This window comes from Pleuronectes platessa, chromosome 4 (assembly GCF_947347685.1).
Source record: "Pleuronectes platessa chromosome 4, fPlePla1.1, whole genome shotgun sequence".
In the NCBI taxonomy this organism is placed as follows: Eukaryota; Metazoa; Chordata; class Actinopteri; order Pleuronectiformes; family Pleuronectidae; genus Pleuronectes; species Pleuronectes platessa.
The window spans coordinates 12,524,224-12,547,418 of NC_070629.1; the positions used below are offsets into that span (position 1 = coordinate 12,524,224).

The 23,195-nt window shown below is 40.8% G+C and overlaps 2 protein-coding genes across 3 annotated transcripts; both read right to left on the bottom strand.

Annotated features, from left to right (window-relative positions):
- Positions 1-1,001: 1,001 nt before the first annotated feature.
- ppp2r2aa (protein phosphatase 2, regulatory subunit B, alpha a) lies at positions 1,002-12,765 on the bottom strand. Of its 2 annotated transcripts, XM_053420503.1 has the most exons (10): positions 12,457-12,765; positions 11,950-12,027; positions 9,948-10,045; positions 9,643-9,808; positions 9,350-9,462; positions 8,827-9,004; positions 6,476-6,640; positions 5,469-5,638; positions 5,265-5,356; positions 1,002-4,605 (listed from the first exon to the last, which is right to left on the bottom strand). In XM_053420503.1, the coding sequence occupies exons 1-10, from the start codon at positions 12,461-12,463 to the stop codon at positions 4,326-4,328; spliced, it is 1,347 nt and encodes a 448-aa protein (XP_053276478.1). In that variant the 5' UTR covers positions 12,464-12,765; the 3' UTR covers positions 1,002-4,325. The 2 variants fall into 2 exon arrangements, with proteins under 2 accessions (XP_053276478.1, XP_053276477.1); XM_053420502.1 differs by lacking the exons at positions 11,950-12,027; positions 12,457-12,765 and adding an exon at positions 11,335-11,915.
- A 3,477-nt stretch (positions 12,766-16,242) lies between these two features.
- Positions 16,243-22,980, bottom strand: vps33a (VPS33A core subunit of CORVET and HOPS complexes). The gene is made up of 13 exons (XM_053421707.1): positions 22,839-22,980; positions 22,500-22,565; positions 22,257-22,384; positions 21,586-21,772; positions 21,210-21,326; positions 20,924-21,098; positions 20,275-20,468; positions 18,886-19,012; positions 18,641-18,708; positions 18,331-18,468; positions 17,990-18,127; positions 17,730-17,898; positions 16,243-17,083 (listed from the first exon to the last, which is right to left on the bottom strand). The coding sequence occupies exons 1-13, from the start codon at positions 22,968-22,970 to the stop codon at positions 16,890-16,892; spliced, it is 1,833 nt and encodes a 610-aa protein (XP_053277682.1). The 5' UTR covers positions 22,971-22,980; the 3' UTR covers positions 16,243-16,889.
- Between the last annotated feature and the right edge of the window lie 215 nt (positions 22,981-23,195).

Below are 23,195 nucleotides of genomic sequence, written 5' to 3' on the forward strand. Positions count from 1 at the left end.
AAATTTCCCATTAATTCAGGATATTTCCTAGCAATGGAAATCATCAGAATGTCTTCAGGACAAAGGGAGGTAAAAATATAATTGTTTTAAAAAAAAGTGTTGTTGTGTCTCAATTTACCCCAGCTTAGGGGTAAAGTGAGACAGACCAGAGAAATCAAGGGGGTAAGCTGATCCACTTACTTTTTCCACTTTAAAACTACCATAACAACACATGTTGTAATAGTTAAATTAAGCACATTTATGATTATTATGATTCATGTGATCTCTTGCACACCCTAGCTTACCTGCACATTGTTTCTCTGTCAAATTACCCGATGTCTCACATTAACCCGCTCTCCCCTACCCTTGAATGCACTGATTGTAAATTGCTTTGGATAAAAGCAACAGCGAAATGAATTGTAATGTAATGGACTAAGGCCAACTGCATTTTACTTCTCAGTTTGACCTGCCAGCTGTCCCTCAGAACGCCGCTAAGTGATTGAGGCGCACTGTCAACAGTCCACTCGGGGGCAGGGGGGCGTGGCGGCGTTAGTGGCCCAGTACTTCGAATTTTTTTCTGTATGTGGCCCTCGGGATAAAAAGTTTGGACACCCCTGTGTTAGACATTTGCTTTAAATTGTCCTAATGAGCATGTCCATTCGTGAGTTGCGACCAAAAACATTTTGTGACCTCAAGTCCAAGTGACCACTGGAGAAATTCCCATAAGGCATTCCTGAAATAGCTTGCTCAGGAGAATGGGAGGGACAGACAACATGAAAACACAATGTGTCTGGCCAACAGTCTATGGTCTGGTCTCAGCGAACACTGACACAGAGGGATAAACTTCCTCATCCCCAAAATGTTGGTAAAGCTTGTATTTATCTGATCAGGAGAAACACGTTCATTTTGTTCAGAAATCATGTTCTTTGAAATTCTTTTACTTTTCATCTAAATTGTTCTTTATTCCATTCGACAAAGACAAACCAAGCTGTACAATGAACCATTTAAACAGATCACCAAAGCTCTCTTACAATCTTTATTCAAGAGCCCCTTGAAAGAAATAAACAATACAAATTAATGAAATTCACAAAAATAAAAGTGCATTTTGCTCTTGTGATACATTAGACATGTATATATGAAAAAAAAAACTCATTACTCCAATTTAAACAGTTTCCTTGAGATTTAATGATCCTTTATTAAATCTGTATGAAGAGCAAGGTTCATGCTCCAAAGACATTACAGAAAACTTGTATGTAAAAAAAAAAAAGAAAAAAGTATCGTCTACCATGATCTACCTCTGAGTAAGGCAGTTTCCCTGAGAAGCTGCCGGCTTTGCAGGTACAAGGTTTGATCACGGAGCAGCAGTAAATTCCCCTGAGCAGTCTCCTGTCTGGCGTGCCAGAAAGTTCAAGAAACATACTTGATTATATTTCCTCTTTAATGCTATAAGAAAGGCAATTTGGGTTGTTGTGAACATCTTTGTGGTTTATACCATAGCTTCAATAAAAGCTATGGAGACATGAGGGGAAATTGAAAAAGATTATTTTGTTTGTTTTGTTGCTGTGTCTGCAAAGATGGGATGTTGGAAAAGCCAATGAGAATATTTACTTAATAAAAGAAAACTCAATTCTGATCTGTGTAACCTCTCTGTATAGATTTTTGCATCTTAAAAACATTTGTCACAACAGATGTTTAGAACAATAATTACTCAATAATGAGTGAGTGAGCAAACGCTTCATTTATATGAATGACAGGCCAAAGCTTTTGATTGTTGACGAACTGACTGAATATCTTTGACTGTGGAATGGGACAAAGGTGCCACATTATACAGGTTTTTTACATATATGACATGAGGCAAATAACTTGAACCACCCTCACACAAACTTGCATCAGACAATAAAGAAAAGTTTTTTAAAAAGGTTGCAAGAGAAAATGAAAAAAGCCAAGTGTCTTATTACCAGAGGACGTAACCCAGAGCCCTGAGAGAGAGAGACAGTAGCTTAACCTCACATTTGGAGCTGGGTAGTTATTTTGGAAATCAGTTCTCCGTTGTAGGACTGACACGTAATTGTGGCCCAGTGGACCTGCATGCCCTGATTCAATGGCTTAAGCAATCACCAGAACAATGTAATGAAGTGAAAACTGTTGCTCCAAAGTAAAGGGGCAGCATATGACTGAAGCCTAGTGCAGCAGAGACACAGCAGAGTTAATTTGCTCAGTACAGTTGTTAATGACATCTTTGATACAATAATTGTCCGCAAACTAAGTGCTTCACAAATTCTCCTTTTTAAATAAAACACATTTGTATAGGAGAATTAACCCTGCATCACAGGAGAGAGAAGACATTTCATCAATCAGTAACTCTACCTAGTCAATTGACTTGACTAGCTTTAGAGAGAGCTTGATTTAACAGTTTTAATATGAATTGTTGATTAAAATGCCTTTCCCTACTTAGGCCCACAAGGACCCATTCCTTTCACAGCAAGCAACAATTATTCATAAACAGAACCATGGCACAGAAACAGAACTTTAAGATCTTAATCGTCTCAGGATATACATCTGAAGAGTCCAAATAACTTCTACCCAAATAGTTACAGTCAGCCAAATTAAAAAAAATAAATTGTTAAGTGCTTGTGACTACGGAGATACTGACACCTGAAAATACTTTCCTGCGGACATCCCATGTCAGGAACGACAACACCTCCCCGATGTCACAAAAAGTCTCTCGCTCTCAAAACAAATACCTGCCAGAGTGAACAAAACGTCCCAAAGTAATACAGTCAATACGAAAAGGACACCTGACTGTCAAGTGACCTTCCATCTACAATCAGTCTGAGATAGACAGCTAAAGAAACTACAGTGATCAGACTGTAATCCTATTGCTTTCATTTATACAAAAATAAATCAGCTATAGTGGTTACTCTTCTTTTATCAGGTACGGTACAAAACATCATAAAAAAACAGAACTCTACAAACAGAAGATCCAGAGGGTAAAGCGATCAATCTACATGACATGCTCTATGTGGGGAAGCTGATGGCGGCGCTCAACGATGTTGCCACTGAGCACAAGAGGATCAGGCCACAGCACGCCATGTTTATAAGCTTTTGACCTGAGCTCTGATGGTGGTCCCCACATGTGCGAGGATGAGCGATCTGACCGACGGCAGCTTTTCTAAAAGACAGTTCTAAACGATTCTAACTTCAGAGTGAAGAGGACTAGTTACTTTGGCATGATCAGCCCCTGTTCAACTTCCAAAAACACAATGCCAGACAAGCATACTCCATTATTGTTTCTATGTTAAAAGGACTACGTAAGACTTCTTTTTAAATGTTTTGGCTCATTAACAAGAAATTACACACGCATTCCTGTTAAGTTTAAATGGACCAATCCAGTTCTCAGTGAACGTTTAGTCAGATTCTGTTAATGCAACTGAGACCAGGGAATGTTCTGAAAACCGGATTCTGCTCAGGACACCCACTACAGCATCTCAGTTGTGTCAGAAACTCTTACACTGGAGACACATTTTCAGAAACATACCTGTTATTAAAGGGACTAATTGAAGTTCATTACTTCCTGCATTAGCAGATGTTATAGTAGTTTCATTGCTTGCGAATGTACTACTACAGAACAATTACTTTGACATTGTCATCCTGAATGCATCTCTTGTGGACATTTGAGTTAAGATTTGACTTTTTAGCCTAAATGCAAATAAACATGGCCATCATTTGTGTACATAAAGTTTGCGTGAACTTGGCAAAAATACAAATATTTGGATATGGAGTGTTGACAGCTTGTATTAGCAGTGTTTCAGGTCTGTGTGAAAAGGAGCATGGTGACAGAAGAAACAGAAGAACTTCCTTTTGAAAATAATAAAACATGTTAGCTACAAAAACTATTGGACAATTGGTAGCTATGACATACAAATGAATCATGTCACAATGGCACAAAAGAATAAGGGAACAAACTAACCAAATAAGTGTGTGTGTGTGTGGAACACGTTTTCCCTTTGGTTTGGGATGTAGTGGAGCTGCAAACAGAAACTTTGTGAATGGAGTGATTCTAGTGGAGGAACCCTTGACACCAAGTCCCAAAGTCTGGTCTCAGATCTGCATGTTTATGTTAGGTTAATGTAATACACATGAAAAACTTGCTTATGGGGGTCCGCTTGGATGTACTGTGTTAATGCCACGGTTTGTTGTTGAAAAAGCTCAAAACTTAAATAACCACGGGCAGATCATAACAAGACTTGGGGATTTAGTCAAAGACAGACGGATGTTTGTTTTTGCGTGTTTATCAGAGCAGTGGGGCTCAAGCAGAAACTGGGATCTGAGCGGCTCAACAGATGCTAGTTGAGTTTTTCCTGGAATATGTATAGATTGTTGGTGGTGGCCACAGCAATGATGTTGTCCAAAGGATGCCAGGCAGTGTGGAGGATCTTCTTGTTAAAGTCAAGACTGTCAACACTGATCTCATCCTTTTTGCGCTTCCCACCTGTGCTCACTTTGCGGGGTTTCAGGACCGATCGCGGCTTGCTGTTCTCCCGTGACGCCTCTAAGGTCACGTCCTGCCGGTAGCCTCGGTCAAACATCCTGAAGAAGTTGTTGTAGGAACCCGTCATCACAACGCTGCAGAGAGACAAGGTGTGACTGATGCTGAGCCAAATAACAATTATGAAGAAAACTGAATAAAAGGCAAAAGGATAATTTTATGCAAGACTATTCAGAGCATGGACAGAATACAGCTCCCACCCACACCACATTCTGTGCAGCCTTATGCTCTGCAGGGGACAGATAACCTCAGTAAGTGATAAGACCAGCGTCACTTGCTACATCTTCAGATAAGGGTCAGCCAAAAACATGGGCATGCATCATGAATGTTGAATATGTAAGAGAAACCAAATATGATACATTAAAATTCTTAAAACAGTTCTCTTGAAGCTGAGTCTGACTCACCAGATATAGACTGGTACAAGTCTTATGCTACATTCTTCTCAACTTCCTGCATTTTTAAGCCAGCAAACTACTCTGTAATTGCTATGTTGTCATCAAGTTTTAACGACAATTTGAATCATTCATTTATGTGCAAATCTTCAACTGAAACAAGTTATTTCCCCCTGACACCATTTAGGAAGGGACCTGCCCAAGAAGACAGTTAAATGATTTAAAGAAATACAAAAGAAGCCAAAGCATTTTGCTGCATAATGAGAATGGTTGCAGCCAGAGCATTCTCCAGAACTGACAGCTCTGTGGAGATAGATCGGTCAAAAAATAAATAAGTTGCTCACCTGTCGTTCCCGTTCCAGCAGCATTCAAACTTGTCGAAGATGCAGTCGTTCTCATAGAGTGAACACAACTTACTCCTGAGATATTCATGCACCTGGTTAAAGAAAGTAAAGAACAGTTGTGCAGGATTAAAATAACATATTGACAACACTCCCCTCTTGTGGAAAAACAGTATCTTTTGTCTTGGCACGGCAGCAGCTACACACCTGGTATGTTTCTACTGGTCGGCTCTCCATGTTGAGATCCCAGATTTTGACAGTCAGGTAGTCTCGGGTCATCATGTAGCGTCCACTGTGGCTGAACTTTACATCAGAGATGGATGAGATGATTTCAGAAAAGAACGAGCGATTGTTCGGATCCTCTGGCTCTTCAAATACTTAAAAAAAAGAAAAGGTTTCATGACATTATTTTACCCTGACTTCTACTAAATACAAAAACAGACTACACTTTTTTTTAAAGCTGTGTAGAATTTATTGCAAAAACATTATAAAAATTCACTGTACGGATACCATCATACACATCATGTTTCTACAAGCCAGCTTTCTATAAAATTGAAAAAAGTTTAACAAACAGTGATGAGACCTAAGACACTCCCATCATTCTCTTTTAAACTATTTCTTTATTGTGCTGCAACTCAAATTGCAAATTTCTAAAGCACTCCTTGTGCAATCATTTTCCATGCCTCCCTTACCAAAGGATGGTGGAGATAATTGGTGGTTGTGAGTGACAAGACTTCACAGGAAACTGAAGATTTGGTTAACGCTTACATGTTGTAGTTGAAATGTTATTGCATCTATTTCCCAAATTAAATATCTGGAATTTGAAAGCATGTAGATTGCTAAGGATAATACTACCTTCATAGAATTAAAGGCTTATTTGTAGAGCACTTTTATAACACTTACAATGTAACTTACACTTGAACAATAAAATGATAAGATAGGATTATAATTAATATCAAATCTAAAATAAATTAAACTACAAAAATAGGTTTTAAGAAGTTCAAATGCAGCTTTAGATGTGGCATGTCCAATGTCCTCTGGCATGTCACTCCAGAGTTTAGGCTCTTTATATGCATTAAAGCAGTCTTACCACTTTGAAAGAGAACTTAGACATTTAAACCTATTTCATTGTGTATCATCCATTTTCCTTCAGCACACACCTCAGAGTGTTACTGCTACCCTGCAGGCACACAGCATGAAATAAATGGGCTTACTTTTGGCGTGGTTGTCACACAGGGCTGATGCCCTCATGTCACACAAACGAATGGTGCCTTTGCTGCTGCTGTAGACAAAGGTGTTGCATTGGTTGGGGTGAAACTCCGCAGCTGTGATCACCTCTGTTAACTCCTCCATATTGGCTGGTTTTATGTCAACAATATCTGAAGAAGTGAGGTTAAGGTCAAGTCGCTTAACAGACATTTACACAACTTAAAGAGATACCTCCAAAATATGAATCAGACAAAAAGGTTTTGCTACAGGGCTAGTACACACAGCCTGCTATCAGAATTTCCCCCACATGTTCTAAGTCCAGTAATACATATTTTTGGGAGTCAATACAGTTATAAGAAAATAAGTTTGAATAATTCTGCCTGTGATCATGTATTCAGATAGTCTACCATCCTATCTATGAGAGATGCTCAGCACTTTGTAAATTACAAACATCAATACCGGCTTATTTTGGGAATGCAAGAACAATGGTAGCATTTGGCCATCGCATAATTCATTTTACTCTCATTAGAGATTTAGGACACTTCACATCTTTAGTCAGTGCAATGCAGGAAAACATTTTTACAATGAAACTTCTTCAGGGTCAAACATATACAACATTTCAACTGTAGAGTCACTACAGTATGTCTAGAAGTTTAAAAATCATTACTTTGGGGACATCTGGTGGTATAGTTAAATAGCACACTAATTACTGTATTTCAACAACACAAAAATGTGATCATTACTTGCATGGTCTATATCAGTGGTTTTCAATAGGTGAGGCGCGCCTCCCCTGGGGGGCGCCAAAGAGCCAAAGGGGAGGCGCGACACGAGACACTCGCAAAAACAAAATACACATCTGTATGCAGCTCTAGTGATATCGATAATTGTGCGTGCGTGTATTAGTTTTAAAATGCATCGTTTCCCTGTCCCAAGTCAACAGGAGTCAGCATTAAGGGAGGAGACAGGACCCAGCAAAAAACGTAGGAAAAATGATCTTGAATGCGTTTCTGGTTGTCTGTGGAGAGCGAGTTCCCCCAGATCTCCAATAGGGCTATGGAAGTCTTAATCCCCTTTACCTCCACAAACTTGTGTGTGTGTGGGTTTTCCACACTGATCACGTGATTAAAAACAAATACAGATCAAGGCTGCAGGTGGAGGACGACTTGTGTATATTTCTCTCTGCACTGCAGCCCCGCATCGAACACCTCTGTGCATCAAAAGCGAGGCCTCATTGTTCCCACTGATATGGACGATTCAATTGAAAGTCAATGTTGTGTTGTCTTGAATCCATGAATTGGGTGGGCCATAGGGTTGATGCCGCTCGTAGCGCAAATGATGTGAATTTGACGCATTTTGTTTATTGTTTAAATTTGAGGTTGTACGTGGCTGAAATCGTTAACAAATTTCATGAAAATATGTGAATCTGTTCGATCTGATAATATGCCGTTGTCGTTCATTGATCAGAGAGTTGTCCATTGTGCAGATTCTTTTCGAGACGATGTGCATCTCCTTCAAATGTGCGCTTAAAGCCCGGTCACACAGCACCGATTTCAGCCGTCGGATGTCGTTGGTTGTAGCTTTGGCGCCGATTACACATGTTAAGCATGTTTTGTTGACTTGTGGATAGGCCTAATTTTAAAAGTAGCCTCAATTAGGCCTGCATGAAGTTGGAAATGATTTGCTGTTGCAAAGAATCGTTTATGAATGCACTTTTAAAAAAGTTGTGGAAATAAAATGTCTTCAACATTACATTTGATTAGTTATTGAAAATCATCATTGCCTGGAACACACAAAAGATGGCATTTACTGAAGAGGCGTGTGTGGGTTAGGTCAGGCGGACGGGATTCATTTTTTTTGAGGGGAGGCTCGGCTGTCCTTACCTACTCTAAGGGGAGGCTCACATTCACCCAATTTGAAAACCCCTGGTCTATATAATAAAACAGATGAGTGTATTGACGATGAATTTACAGACATGGATCAGAAAAGGTGTCCTTATATGCAGTGAAGTTCAGTTTTGCAGCAGGGACCGTCTGACTCTATCCAGTTTGCATGTGTGGTGGGTAGGTGAACAGGATGTATGCGAGGTCACATCATAAACCAACAGTGAGTCAGATATTAATCTTCTCGTAAAATCCATCAGAAGTTTGACATGTTTTCATTGTCGACCTATACTGAAACTAGGAGTGAACATTTCCAATTAAGAGGCTACTGTTTAGAGACTTGAATGCCCAATAATCAAAAACATAGAAATTCTTTGTAATGTCCTGAGGGGCTGCATTATCTCCACCACAGAACATGAAAACTGGTGTGATCTTCAAAAGATGATGTAGCATACAATTAAACAACAAAAGGATACTGAAGCTGCGATCTGTGATCTCCAGATGCCAGAGGTTAACGCGCAGGTCATCTGCAGACAGGTAGGTCTCACAATCACTGTTGACTGAGATTGAGTTGATATGATAAGTGTGAGCATTCGCAAACACTCGTCTAGGGCTGGCTTCCACCATCAGGTCCATGGGCCTGAACACGGGTACCTAAGGAGAAGAGCAGGGTTAGGATCACAATCAAATGTGTTTGTATGTGTATTGTTCAACCTGTGCTTTCTTTAATAAGACATGAGGCAATGATGGCTGGATGTCAGCATGGATCAACATTTGGACCGAAAGTGCTGCAATCTATGTATTTTTTAATGTCGTTTGCAACCAATCAAATTATCACAGTTTGAATTCACTACCTTGATTTACTGCTTTAAGGAATGCATGGGAAGCAAGGAAATACTTTTTCCTGTCGCTAATAATTACTAATCTGACATATAAAACATTTAAAAACAAGTACATGTTCAACATTATTGGGACAGTGTTAAAGTCAATTATACACACCCGTAGTGTTGTGACAGTGTTGGGATCTCTGTAGCGGCCATCTTCTTCCTTCAGATTGTAGCCCTCTGGTCTCTTGTCACGCTCACTAATTTTCCACAGCTTTATGGTTTTGTCTGCCAAAGTCAAAGAGCAGAGATCATAAAATATTATCTTGTGTAGATTTAGATTACTTGGTGCCCAACGAAGTCGGAAGCAGCGACTCGGCAAGACAGCAGTTTAAAAATAGCTCATTATCACCAATTAATTATTATTTCAGTGAATCACTTTGCTTAGCATCAGGTGGTTTTATTCACCATTTGTAGACAAAAGGAACTGTGCAGCGTTTTTCTGAGGCAGCCATCGAATCTTGTTGATCTTCTCCTCAATCTCAAGGCTTTTCAGGTAGTCAAACTCAGGCTCGTGGCTCTGGAAGGTGCTGTAAACATTGTACTCTCCTCGGCACTGTTGCTGATTCTTACTCTGAAAGAGAAAAACAGACAGCAGAGAAGAGTTAAGTTCAACACCTTTACTGACAGCAGGAACCAGCCTTTCACCTTAGATTCTGAATGAAATAAAATGTGCAGCCTTAACTTTAATCAGATGAGGGACCAAAACTTACCTCTGGCTCCTGCTGAAAGATGACAACACGACCTCCCTTGTCCCCAGTGGCTAGCAGCTCCCCAGAGTGGTTGAATTCAACCGTAGAAATGATGTCCGCTGTAAATAGAGTTTTGAAATTAGAATCAATCAACTCATCTATTTTTTCTAATCTACGCTAATTTTACAGGTCAATGTATTTTACAACTGTAGTAAGGAAACCAACTGTGTAATTCTGACGTGTGTTTGACGTGAAAAGATTTTCTAGTTGAACGATTTACTTCCTCCCCGATGATACCTGATATTCCTCCAGCAGATATATCAATATTGTATGTTTACTGCCGTTTAAAAAACCTATGAGGTGAGAAAACATTGTCAACCACAGTGAGAACACAACTGATCAGTGTTGTACATGTTTAAATACACAAACACTACAACGTGGTAATGCACTGGAACGTGAAGATGAGGTGGAAAACAAACTTTGCTGCTATTCAGTGCCTCTCAAAGACAAGCATTCTCATCAAATCCTACAATACAACAATCAATCCCTGTTTACTGACTCACACTATTCTGAGCTAGAGCAAGCCTTAATATAGACTATGGTGTTGTTCCTCTCGTAACACAGAACAAAGTGCCTGGGACTGCCTGACTCCACACAAGCTCACAGATAAAAACTAAAAGTGAACCAGACTATTTCAGTAGAAGTAAAATAAAACCTGCACCATTACTGTCGTGTTTTATGCGTTTGTACGGCTATGTATACTATTGACACAAGGAGAGGCTCACATTTATATATTTGTTCTCAGGCCGAGCTTACTGTAAACAACTGTGCCATCATCATGTACTGTAAACATAGGAGTATAATACATTTGTGAATTTACTAATTGGACTATGGAATAAAGGCTGATTAGTTATTTTTTCACTTTTGGTCTTCATGCTAGTATGGATACAAAAACTACAATGAGTATATATATATATATATATATATATGAAAATAACTCAACTATCTTGTGGAGATACATTTCTACTTCATGAGCAAATTATGAGCATGGAAAGGTTGGTGGTCATAGTACAGCATTGTTGATTGTTGTAGATAATGTCTGCTCTATCCAAAGCATCAGTCACTGTTTTGGTAGCAAGCATGGAGTCAGTTGAGTCCTACGAGCCATAAGTGCAAGCTTGAGGATCACTTTGGCTCAAAATATCTGTGCGGATATGAACTCCTGTTAATAATCTAAACAAATGTTTAAGCCTCCCAACCTGGGCTGTAATGCATAAAATCCCAAATCCACTATTGATAAGAGCTTGTGTTTGCGAGGAACTAGGTCGAAACATTCTATCAGGACACTTTCCTTACAGGGTTTTCATTTCATACTGTGAAGCTTTGATCACATTGCAATTCCAGTCACCTCTATTGTAATTGGTTTGCAGAATATGTCCATTTCCAACCGCATGGCTAAATACCAACAGAATCCAAGTAGTTCTCCTTTTGACTTGGCTGATCAGACCCTTTAGTTCTAGGACATTCATGCACTATGAAGCAAATCTGAAGTAGAAGTCAAGTAAAATGGTTAGTCAACCAAAGAACTCTTTGAACTTACTTCTTGATAGCAAAATGTCCTCATCTTGCAGAGTTTAAAACCTGTGACTTTTCAGTTCTAATATGCAATGCACTTTCAAGCCTGCAAGCATTAAATAACACACACACTGGACTAATATAAACTAGGGGATCATTAAAGTAGTGGCTGTTGACAGTTTGCAGCAATAATGTCAGAAATAGAAAGTTTGACCAGTCTATAACAGGCCTACTGGACTATGAGGAAGCGTCACACACCACTGACTCTTTTACTCCAGTGCAGACGGACTGGTGCTCACAAATAGCCATTAGTCATAAAGCTTTTCATATGTATAAATACCGCAAACCCTTTAGCATTGAAGCTAACTCAACAGAGGCGTACACAGGATGCCATACAGACAGCTCACTGTGGCAGGTCTTCAGTTCAGTGACCACAGCATGGACTTACCTTCTGCGACATCATCATCTATGGCTCCTTTGACTTGAGAGAAGCACCACTGCACATCACTGTTCCCACCATCGGCCCCTGCAACAACACAACAACACACGTTTCAACACAACAACTTTACACGGGTTAGCTCTGTGCTACCTAGGCTAATAAAAAGGTCTTAAATGACTTGTGCTAATAGAACAAGGCAGTGTGTAACTTTTTACTCATCACATATTTGTTGGACGAACTACCTATTGAGGGAGATACTTTAAACTTGTTTGCTGTAGAGAACACTCACTTTCACGCTGACAGTGACACACACACACACACACACACACATATATATATATATACACACATACACACGCGCACTAGCATCTTGGAAGTATCCTAGCTTGTCAGTTAGCCTGCGCTGGTTAACCACAACACAGGAGACAAACCCAGCATCTGTGCGTGACGGGACGGACACAGCAGAATAACAGTGACACCTCGGTCACGATCACTGTCTGAGCTCTGGATATCTACCTGCCATGGCGCGGACGGAGGGGGTCTCTGTAGCGGGCTCGGGCCCTGGACTTGGAGCAGGGCAGTGCCGCTGACCCGGGTCGGTTGGGCGGTTCTGACCGAGGAGCAGCGGCGGAATGAAGCGGGGAAGTGGTGCTCGGAACTCCGCTCACCGCACAAGTCCCAGTCCCCGGGCGACACAGACGTTCCGAAGCAGTTTCCGACCGAGGAAAGTAAAGTACAAACCCGAGTGGTGTCTTTCAGACTTTGCTCTCTACTTTGAGATTTCCCTCGCCTCTGCCTCTCCCAGCATTCACACTTTCAAAATGGCGCAACTCGGGCGGCGCTCAACATCCTTCACCGTGAAGGAGAGCTGGCGGGTGGAGCACCGGGACATTTGAACCCGGCTGGCTCTCAAACCGTCAACAACAAGGGGGGGGGGGGGGGTATTCTCATGAAACCCCCCCCCCGGGTCACTTGATTTATTGCACGTTTCGACCCGAATGGAAATCAAAAAGGATTTTTGGGGTGAAAACCATACAGTCTATGGTGAAAACCCTTTAATAGCTTGAACCCCGCCCGTGTGCGTTGTGGCAGTGGAAAGAATCGAGCTCACCCGTGCACGCACTGTGAATTCAGCAAAAGTGAAGTCAGAAAACTGAACTAGATTAAATAGTTTAATTTCACTTTATCTCAAACTTACATCATATGTAATGAATTCAAATCATACTGTTTCAAATAACGTTCAATTACTTGAATACAATTAAGTATTAATTCGATATCAATTGATTTCTTTGACAAAAACAAAATCAATTTGGATGTTTGTTGTTCATTAGGCCTCAGATATTAGTAGCATCCAGACTCATTGTTCTGACAACATATGAAAATAAACCGAACATAAAGGCACTTCTTGGGTCACCTGCCAGATATCAATCAGTTCAGTTTAAATACCAGTCTAATGAAGTCCAGCTCAGTTAATAGATGTGAAGAGCTAGTGACAAACGAACTGCTCCCGTCGGCCCGGCCCAGATTTACCCACAAACAGTCCCAGAGCAAAATACTGGTGGGCCCCTATATGCCTTCTTTTACTGCAGACATTTGTATACTTCATTCCTGTCATAGTAGGCAAAGCACAAGTGGGAGTCTTCACATAAATTACTCTATTATATTAAAATGCCCCTGTAAATCCTGTCAGTGTAACAATGTCACTAAGGCCTTAACACCTTTAAACTGTGTAGGACAGGGCCTCAAGACTGGGTGATAATGCAGATGCTGCCTAAAGTTTAGGGCTGGGCAATAAAACAATATAATGTTCATTAAAAAAGTTCAATATACGTCACTGTGTGGAATATGCATTGTTTAAGCACAGCTACAACATATATAACACATAACTGAGCTATCACATTTGCTTAATGTTTGAAGTGTTTGCCATTTTCTGCACAGAAAGAATAGTTTAAAACCTCAACCATGCAGGAGCACAAATCAGTTTTTACATTCCGAGAAATAATATTCTTGCTTTTATCGTAATAATAGCAGTTACCCATCACATCCACCTGCTGATTGATACACATGATTTTGCCCTAAAGGCAGACAAATTCCCTGAAGAGAAATGACCACCGTAGCAGACAAAGCATACCCACTGATAACATGACTGCTGATATGTCTTATTTATATGTACCTTTGTCAAACGTTCCATGTGCTTCCCAAAAAAAAAATTATTAAATTAAAAACACAATACTGCTTTTGTATGCTACATGATGATAGACACACATATTGTATAGCTCCCCTGTGTTAACGTTGCAGCTCAGCAAATATCACAGTTTCTATATTGCACACTTGCACAATGCAGTCACACACATTGTCAACAAACACGACAGATGCAAATGAGTGTCACAGTAAAGTTGCTCTAAATGTCTGTGACCTACTGTTTGAAAGATAAAAGAAAAAATGCACTAAAGCTGAGATCGAAGGCAGAGAGTGATTCAATAAAACCAAAAAAAGTCATGAGCACTCAAGCCGAGTACGGGGACATTAATAATTCAAACTGCATAGGCCTCAAATCCCGAGAAGGTCGGCCCGATCAACTTCATCAATGAGCTCTGAGTGTGGGAAGAGGCTCATTCTTCAACAGTCGATTCCCCTTTTTTACTTCCCCAACACAAAATAGGTGGTCCATCTGGCAAGGAGCAAGGCACCGAACAGCACCGTGTAGCTGAAGAGAACAAATTTGAGGACTTCTCTGAAAGTCCGGAGGAAGCGAATGAACAAGGGATCCACGTCCAGAGGCAGCTGCTGCATCTTCTGCCTGCGACCAGGTGGAGTCAGGTGTCCCATGTTCTCACCCCGGCCCATTCTGCAAACACAAAGAAAACAGATAACAATGTCATGTCCACCGAGGTGGCACATGTGTAAGTTTCTACACACTTATAATACTTCCTCTTACAACAACAACAAAATATATATAAAAAAGCTTGAAAGTTAGTCTAAATTGCGACTTTTCTTACAATTAAATTATTGCTTCCCTTGCGTCACAGTATTTGTGGTGCTATGTATTACTAAACGTGTTTATCTGTGTCAGATGTGCAAAGTGATTTGTCCTTTGCCTTGAAGGAGCTGAGGAGGCTGCGTTTTCCCAAAGGCACTGTTAATAATGTATCTGTAAACTACAGTAAGTGGGTTCAGTATCGATCGAACACTACAAACTGTAGAACATCTTCAGCTTCCACCTTTTACGATGTCTCAAACCATTTTCAGAGAAAACATGCTGAACCTGCAGGATTTGCAACTTGCTCAATAACACTAACATGCTCATTTCAAGTTTTCTACAAAGTAGCTATTCGTCAGGTTACAGGAGTAAGAGGGAAGTTTATATATGAACCATGTTAGAGGAGTCAGAATATATTATTTTGATATAAATATATCACATTTTAGCATAAATATCTTGGAATAGGTTTAAAAGACAAATACAACTTAAACCACCATGAATAACAAACATGATAAATACCTGGTGTACCTTGGTGTTATTGGAGCAGGGCAGGAGCTGGTTAGAAAGTGGACTCCTGTGCTTCCAGCCCTGAAGTCCAAGTTGGTGTGTGCTGCCTTGAGCGTTTCCAGCCCTTATGACAGAGGAGGAGCCAAACGCAATAACTGATCACAAGGATTTGAATCTCCTGGGAGAGATCTAATGGGAGTTTAAGTCTTCAGTGCACCTGCTCCACATAGACAGAAACTGTACTGTGCTGATTTTGGCCATTGAGCTATATTTACAGAATAAAGTATTTGTATTTCAGACCACCAAAAAAATTGAGGGAAATTAACATCGATTTACTCAAGCAGAGTTCACCAAAAATATCTGAGTGCAGTCAGCAGGTCCTCCGTATGTTCATAGTGTAAGGCACGGAGACGGTATTGACTGAAACAGAGATCAAACACCCTCATGCAGCACAGATATCCTCGACCGGAACACAGAGCAAATGGCCTCCTAATTCAATCAGTGTCCTGCGCTGTCGAATCATGGGCGGCTGTGGGCTGCGCTCTCCAGACAGCACAGGGCCATTATCGGCTGATCAGGAGGCCTGTTACTGCGCTAATTGCTCTTTCAGAGAGCTGGACCACTGCTGACGGATACACTCCAATCTCTGCCTCTCTTCAGCTCTCACTCATCACAGACCGCCTTTACAAATAGTATCGACCGAACAAAAGTCAAAATGGCTCGCCACATAACCAGGAAACACAAGAGTAAGTCTAGTTACTCTTAATTTACCTATTTTTATCCCGGCTACTAACAAAAGCCTTGAAAAACACAAATCAATGTGCAACTTTAATCATTTTGTACATGAGAAGATTTTAATCATACATACATATATACAATAGCTCCATATTAGATAACCAGGAGGCAACAAACAGTGCTTAACCAGCTTTGAATAGCATTTTATCTGGCTGCAAATCAGGAATTAGTAAAAAAAATGATGGTACCCTGTGGAGTTTGTGTCCAGTAAAAGTGCGATGGAGCAATTTGGCTACAAGTGGGTTAACAGTTTGATTGAATCAGGGACATGCATGACATTGCAGAGGACAAAATACACATTGCAGCTGTTAATTTCTCATTATTCCACTGAGTAACAGTCGGTGGGGCTAAAAAACAAAGAAGCTAAGTAAAGCAAGAGACATTTGTGGAACATGGAAAGATTTAAGATGGTAGAAAAAGAAGCAAAGCACAGCAAGGAATTGCAATCAGCATGTTTACCAGGCCTCAAAGTTACAAACGATGTTTTTTAGTCAGTAACACTGAACGTAAACATAACTCCACAGGGCACCTGTAAAGAGCCAGTGGTTGTTGATTCAGCAGACATCAGTGAAACACCTGCAGTGCACTGATACAGAGATAAAAACAACAGCTGAGAGTTTTCTGATGGGTGGGGTGTTTGATGTGGCCAGGTGTACATGCAGGGGACTCAGGGGCTCTGAGATTCAGGCCGATCCATGAGGGATTTGATCCAAGTCGTTCCATTTAACAGTTTTGTGGTGGCTATAATGTATTCCATCCCGCTGTCTTCCATTTGAGAGAGGAAACGCAGAGCGGCTATTTCGGCATACGTCACTCCGCCAAGGAAGAACACCAGCGTTGTCCTATTCTCCCCCTGCTGGCCTGTATGACAGTAAAAAGGAGACGCATGTCACAAAAACAAAATGCCAAATCTAAACCAAATGAAAGCACAGTGATTTCATTAAATGTTTTCCTCTGTTTCTGACATTGTAAATCCATCAAGTTTCTTCCATTGCTCACTTTAACGAATCACAACTGAATATAAAACAGGGCCACAATACAGAGCTGTGAAAACACTGATTGCGCAATCACCCTCCCCCGAGATTACAGTCCTCCATTATCACCTTTACAATCCATTGTTAGGCAGGCGTGTAGTAACAAGTCCACTGTCCAATGCCCAAACTCATTTCTAATTATCACATTTCATATCGAGTGTATGATTAAATTCATTATTCACATCAGTGTAACACCTACTACAGCCAATATGAAAAGATGAGGGAAAGCTGCAGGAAAGCACTGAGTGTGTTTCTATCGAGCCTCCTCTTCAACACAGATGAAACAGACAAACAAACACTGACAGTGGCTCTGTGGTGTTGTCAGCTTCGGTGCCATCAATCTGCTGCTGTTGTGCATTTGACTTATCGGAAACAAAGCCTGGGTCTTATCGGCAAGCAGCAGGCAGGAGGTTATTTACTTTTATTCTGTTCAGGGAGCAGCAGGGCAAACAGCGGTTTGTCACGGTCCTTACGTTTCTTATGAAGACCAGCAGGCAGCTGTTGTCTTTCCTCAAAGTGCGGACCGGGAAGTATTTTCAGCACTTCTTCAATGCTACGCCACCCGGGCCTGGCCAGTACCTGGGTCAGTCGGATGCTCAATGGAGCGTAGCCGCTGTACACATAGGAAATGTCATTGGGGTTCTGAGGGGGGAAAAACACAGTGTCAGTCCTTTTCAAACCCATAAAAGTTCACATGTTAAATCTTCAAAGTTGGTTCTGTAAAATGCTGTACCTGTTCATTAGCATCCTCCATCCACAGTTTAAGGGTTTTCCGAATAGTGGGGTAGTTATTCCTTGAGTTGGTCTGGGGCTTCAGAAGACCCCCCTTCTCTAGATTGTTCAGTGTCAGGATGTGTTCGTAACCATAGGTCTTTACAAAAAAAAGGGAAAAAGCAGTATTGAACATATCAGTCACCTACCGATTTATTCTGCTCACTCATTTAAGGCAGCGGAGTAATTCTCGAAAACGAAAAAGTAGTAAACAGAAGAGCTCCACTATTTTTCTTTGTCACAGCAATAAAATGTTGAACAGACACCACCGTCATAAACAAATAATTCTGTCTTTGCCCTTACCTGTAGAATCTCCCTCTTGTAGTAGTCCAACACCTTCTGCTTCAGGCCATTGTTGCACACGGACTGCATACACACCAGGCGCAGGATCTTGATCAGTGGATCCTTTTGAGCAATGCAGTCTTCTATATATATGTTCACCTGAGGAATGGAATAACAGATAAAAAGTCTAAAAATAAGATACCCCATTTGCCTACATTTAAACACGAGCAGGAGATGGAAAACAAATGCAATACACCATTTCTTGATAGCAGTTTTAAATATCTCCTCTTTAGCTTTGCAGGAAATCAGTAAAGGTAAAACAGATTAATACCTTGTCTGTGTCGACTCCAGTCATAAACTCCTGCTCCACTGTTAGATTGTCAAAGAAGGCCTCTGAAGCTGGAACAGGGAAGAGGACCTAGTTCAATCTCAATGCATTTGTCAGCTTATACACAAAACAGAAAAAGGGAAACAATACACAGTATTATCATAATCCTTACATTTGGGGGATATATAAGAAAAAGATAAATTACATTAAAACACCAAATGCAATAAAATGTAGAATTATTTACGCACTGGTGATGTCCTTGATCAGCTCTGCTATAGAAGTGTGGTTAGCCAGTGAGCTTCGTGCTGCCTGCATATGAGGCAGCTGAGAGACAAACTGCTTTATCTCTCCCACTGTTTTGGCATTATGGCGTTCCTATGAGATGAGACGAAAAACATCACTTTAATAATAATAATAATAATAATACATTTTATCTATAAGGCGCCTTTCAGGATACTCAAGGTCGCCGTACAACAGTCAACAATACAGTTAATTAAAATTTGTAAAATGCACAAAGCAGAGCAGCAGCAGAACAACAGCTTCAGCGGACAGGAACATTAAAAGTTATATGCCTGCCTAAACAGGTGGGTTTTAATGCAAGATTTAAAAAGAGTGATTGAATTTGGGTTAATGTTCCTGATGTCAGAGGGGAGGGAGTTTCAGAGGTGAGGGGCAGAGTGGCTGAAGGCTCTAGATCCCATGGTGGACAGATGGACTCGGGGGACGGTCAGGCTGATGGAGGAAGCAGACCTGAGCGACCGGGTAGGGGCATTGATATGGAGGAGGGCCGAAAGGTATGGAGGAGCGAGGTTATGGAGGATTTTATAGTCAATGCGGTGTTTAATAGGAAGCCAGTGAAGTTGATGTAGAACGGGGGTGATGTGACTGATGGATGGTGTTCTAGTGACGATACGGGCAGCAGCATTCTGTACCAGTTGAAGTTTATTTACTTACTGAGCTGTAATTACATTTGATTGTGCAGATAAGAAGAAAACTTTTACATCATAAAATCAATTGTCACAAATGGTCAATCATTCAGCACATCAGTAAACTAAATTACATGTACAACACATGTGGGCACATCTGACACTCTGTAAATGTAACAAAAACAAGGTTAGGAAGCTGTCGCTCATTAATATTAATATATTTGAAGGCAAAACAGTTAAACCCTACTTCCCTATAAACTTCAATTCCTGCACATGCTCACTCCCCTTCAGATAGCATGATGAAATGTTTGGTCTCATTTGGCATTCTGCTGGAACAATTATTACTTTAGCTTGTCTCTCAGTGATTGTCATCACTTCTCTAACCTTATAGATTTCTTTTAGGCTCTTTGCAGTAAAATGCCACAGAGATAACAATCATATCCAATTAGAAAGGATGTCTGAAGGTGATCAATGGCAGCTCCCAGGAAGTGCAAAGTGTTGAATCTACATTTCTAACATTTCTGTGACGCAAAACTGTGTTTTTTCCCATTAAAAATGTGCCTGTTGGTGCATGCCATTGTTACAGAAATAGCCTGATGGGGGTAATTAGTTATGAGTAATGAATGATGACTTGATGAGGAAAATGGAAGAACAGGCCCAAACACAGTAAGATAGATTTGCCAGGATGGAAAGAGATGAAGCAAGACCAACCTCAAAGGCAGCCGAAATGATTTTGGCCTTCTTGCTGAGTGCTGCTCCAACAGCATTAAAGTTCTTGTCCCGGATTTCTGCGTAGAGTTCCTCTGCTGAGTTGAGTTGTAACTTCTTGGGCTCGGTGGGTAAATCTTTACTCGCCTCACCTTGCTTCTTCTGCGCAAACTTCTCAGGGGGCAACTTTACATAACCTGTAAGGCAGGAGGGAATACAAAAATTTGAACTGGTTATAAATAAATAAAGGAGCGGCCTAAAAATCTAATTTCGAAAAAGGGAATTTAATTATCTTTTATTATAATATACCCAAAGAAAAGAAAAAAATTAAGACAAACTAATGTCTAAGGATTGTTATCTGATAAACTCATGCTGCTAACAAGAAAGCCATCATTCATTGTACAGAGCAATTAACCTTTAAATTAAAAATATATGATCAATAAGTAAAATACTGGCAAACATATATTTCCAAAAAGCTGTAGCCCATAATACTATTAACCCTATTGTGTTTAACTATAGCGTTACCCATGGCAACCTCTTTTCTTGCCCTTAAACTGAAGCAACATCCACAATAAAGTGGGAAGATATAAAGACATCAGTTCAAATTTAAGCAATTGAGCATTCAGAGGAAATCCAAAAGGTTTATTCTGACCATTTGTGATTCCATAGATCTCGTCAATGAGACCCTCATAGGTGAGCTGTGTGGCCACAGGCGTGAGCAGATCAACATTACGGTCCAGGAGGAGCAGGGTGTCGAACACGGGAAGGATCTGATTCTGACTGCCTGCGAACTCCCTCTTCATCCTCAGCATCATGTTGGCAACATGCTGAGAACAAGCAGGGACATTTCTTTGTCAAACAAATGTGTTCATCATCTTTCTGCTGAGCACCTGCCCATGTGCAAATATCCATTTCAACCCACCTCACACTAAACTCACCCGTGCACAGTCTCCTTTCCCATATATCTGAGGAATGGTGCCATACAGTGCCTGTAAGGTCATGAGGCCTTTGGCTGTGTGGTAAAGACTTGTTTGGTCATTTTCCAGGTAGCACTCCTGAAAGAGACAAAAGGAAGTCAGATTATTTTGTGACCATTAGAAACTAGAGCTACATATTTGGGGCATGTGCATAATATGTGTATATTATATATTTCCCTCTAGAGATCTGACAACATTCAATATGTCCATGTGTTATTATGGTTGAATACCTAGATACTTTAAATATAATCTTTATTTAATGACAACTCATCCTGTAAATACTTCATAGAGCAGTAGGGTGGTTGGTGTGTGTCTGGTATGCGGAAGGTGAACACACCCTGAAAGCACTTTCATACTCCATGGAGAGCAGGTCACCATCATACGGAATCAAGTCCAGGATATACTCATCGATGTTGATGAAGGAGCCCAGCACTCCCTGCTCCTTCAGCCGCTGCTCACACAGCATACTCCTCCGAGGCACGAATAAAATGTGGAAGTCCCGTGACGAATGCAGCTTATCCTCGCTGAAGGCGCAGTGTACAGGACAGAAGTGTGAAATACGGTAAACAGCTTTACAGAGAGACATCCGTCCTGAGAGATCCCATCACAAGTCTGCCCCCACCGGGCATTAAAATGCATCCTGATTGTGTTACCTGTGACCAGATTTCACTTCCCTGCTTCATATGGTAATAATAGCAACTGGCAATTCTATTTGCAAAGACTGAATTATTATGTTTTTACCCTGTTTGAGTTGTAGTGAAGTGTCCAATGTCGGTTTTGTCTGTGTGTGTGTGTTGTGGGGAGAGAGAAAGATGTTTACCAAAAGCATCAGTCATTTTTGTGATCAGTGTAGATATTGATATGTCACAAACAGCGGAAATAATATGGCCCATGCATCCCAGGCTTCCTCCCAATGAGGTTTGAGCGATCAGGTTTCTGCTAACCTCTTGTGATTGGATGACTCGGGACAGATGTTAATACCAGGTCTGAACAGGGTCATAAACAAACCTGAATACGTTCTCAGCGATGATGTCCATAAGCTCCAGTCGGGGACGCACAAAGAAGATGATGTTTTTGACGTCAGCAGGGGGGAGCCTGCCGCTCTTGAGGGTGAACATCTTTTCCACTTCATGTTCCTGACAAATACCCAGTGACAGACATGAGGGAGCTTCAGTTAACACAATAAGACATTTGACCTGGATCTTGTCTACTGGGTTAAAACATGGAAACTGAGCAGCAGAAAGCACTTACCTTCAGGAGAGAGTACTGAGCTATGAGTCCAAAAGGTCCAGTCAGATATTCATCCCAGACAATGGCCTGAAAAGCACCAGGGAACCGTTTAGAAACATCTGCATGTAGGGTGTAGCTAATGGCTACCCTGCTAAATTGATTAGCAACAACACTAAATCCAACACCCTGGTATTATGTCAGGATTAGATTTAGTGGTTAAACTATATTTACAAACAAACCCCATCATCTCCTAATATAACCTGCGACATTATGACATGACAGTGTTCGCGTTGAGGCTGTGGAGTCTGTAGCTGTCACAGTTTCCTCCATGTTCTACAGGTTAGAGTGTTTGTTCATTACCTTGCTTCCTGCGCATTTATCCAGAAACTCTCGAAGCTCTTTTCGAGCTGCTTCTCTCAAAATGTTTAAATTGACTCTACCGTAAGAAAGGTGGGCCGCCATTTTTTCCTTATTAGCAACACAGCGAGTCATGTGACCAGTGCCCTACAAGGCTGTCACATGACCAAAGATGATACAGCATTGAGAGAGTTCACACCACGGCACAGCTCAGAGACTCGTAAATGTCCACTTACTCTTTGAAATAACTTTAAACCTCATGTCCTGTAGTCTGCACCATCTTACAACGATCTGAAAACCACATTAAATAACGGTAAACAGCAGGATGATTGTATTTTACTTTTTCTTTTTGCAGGATTC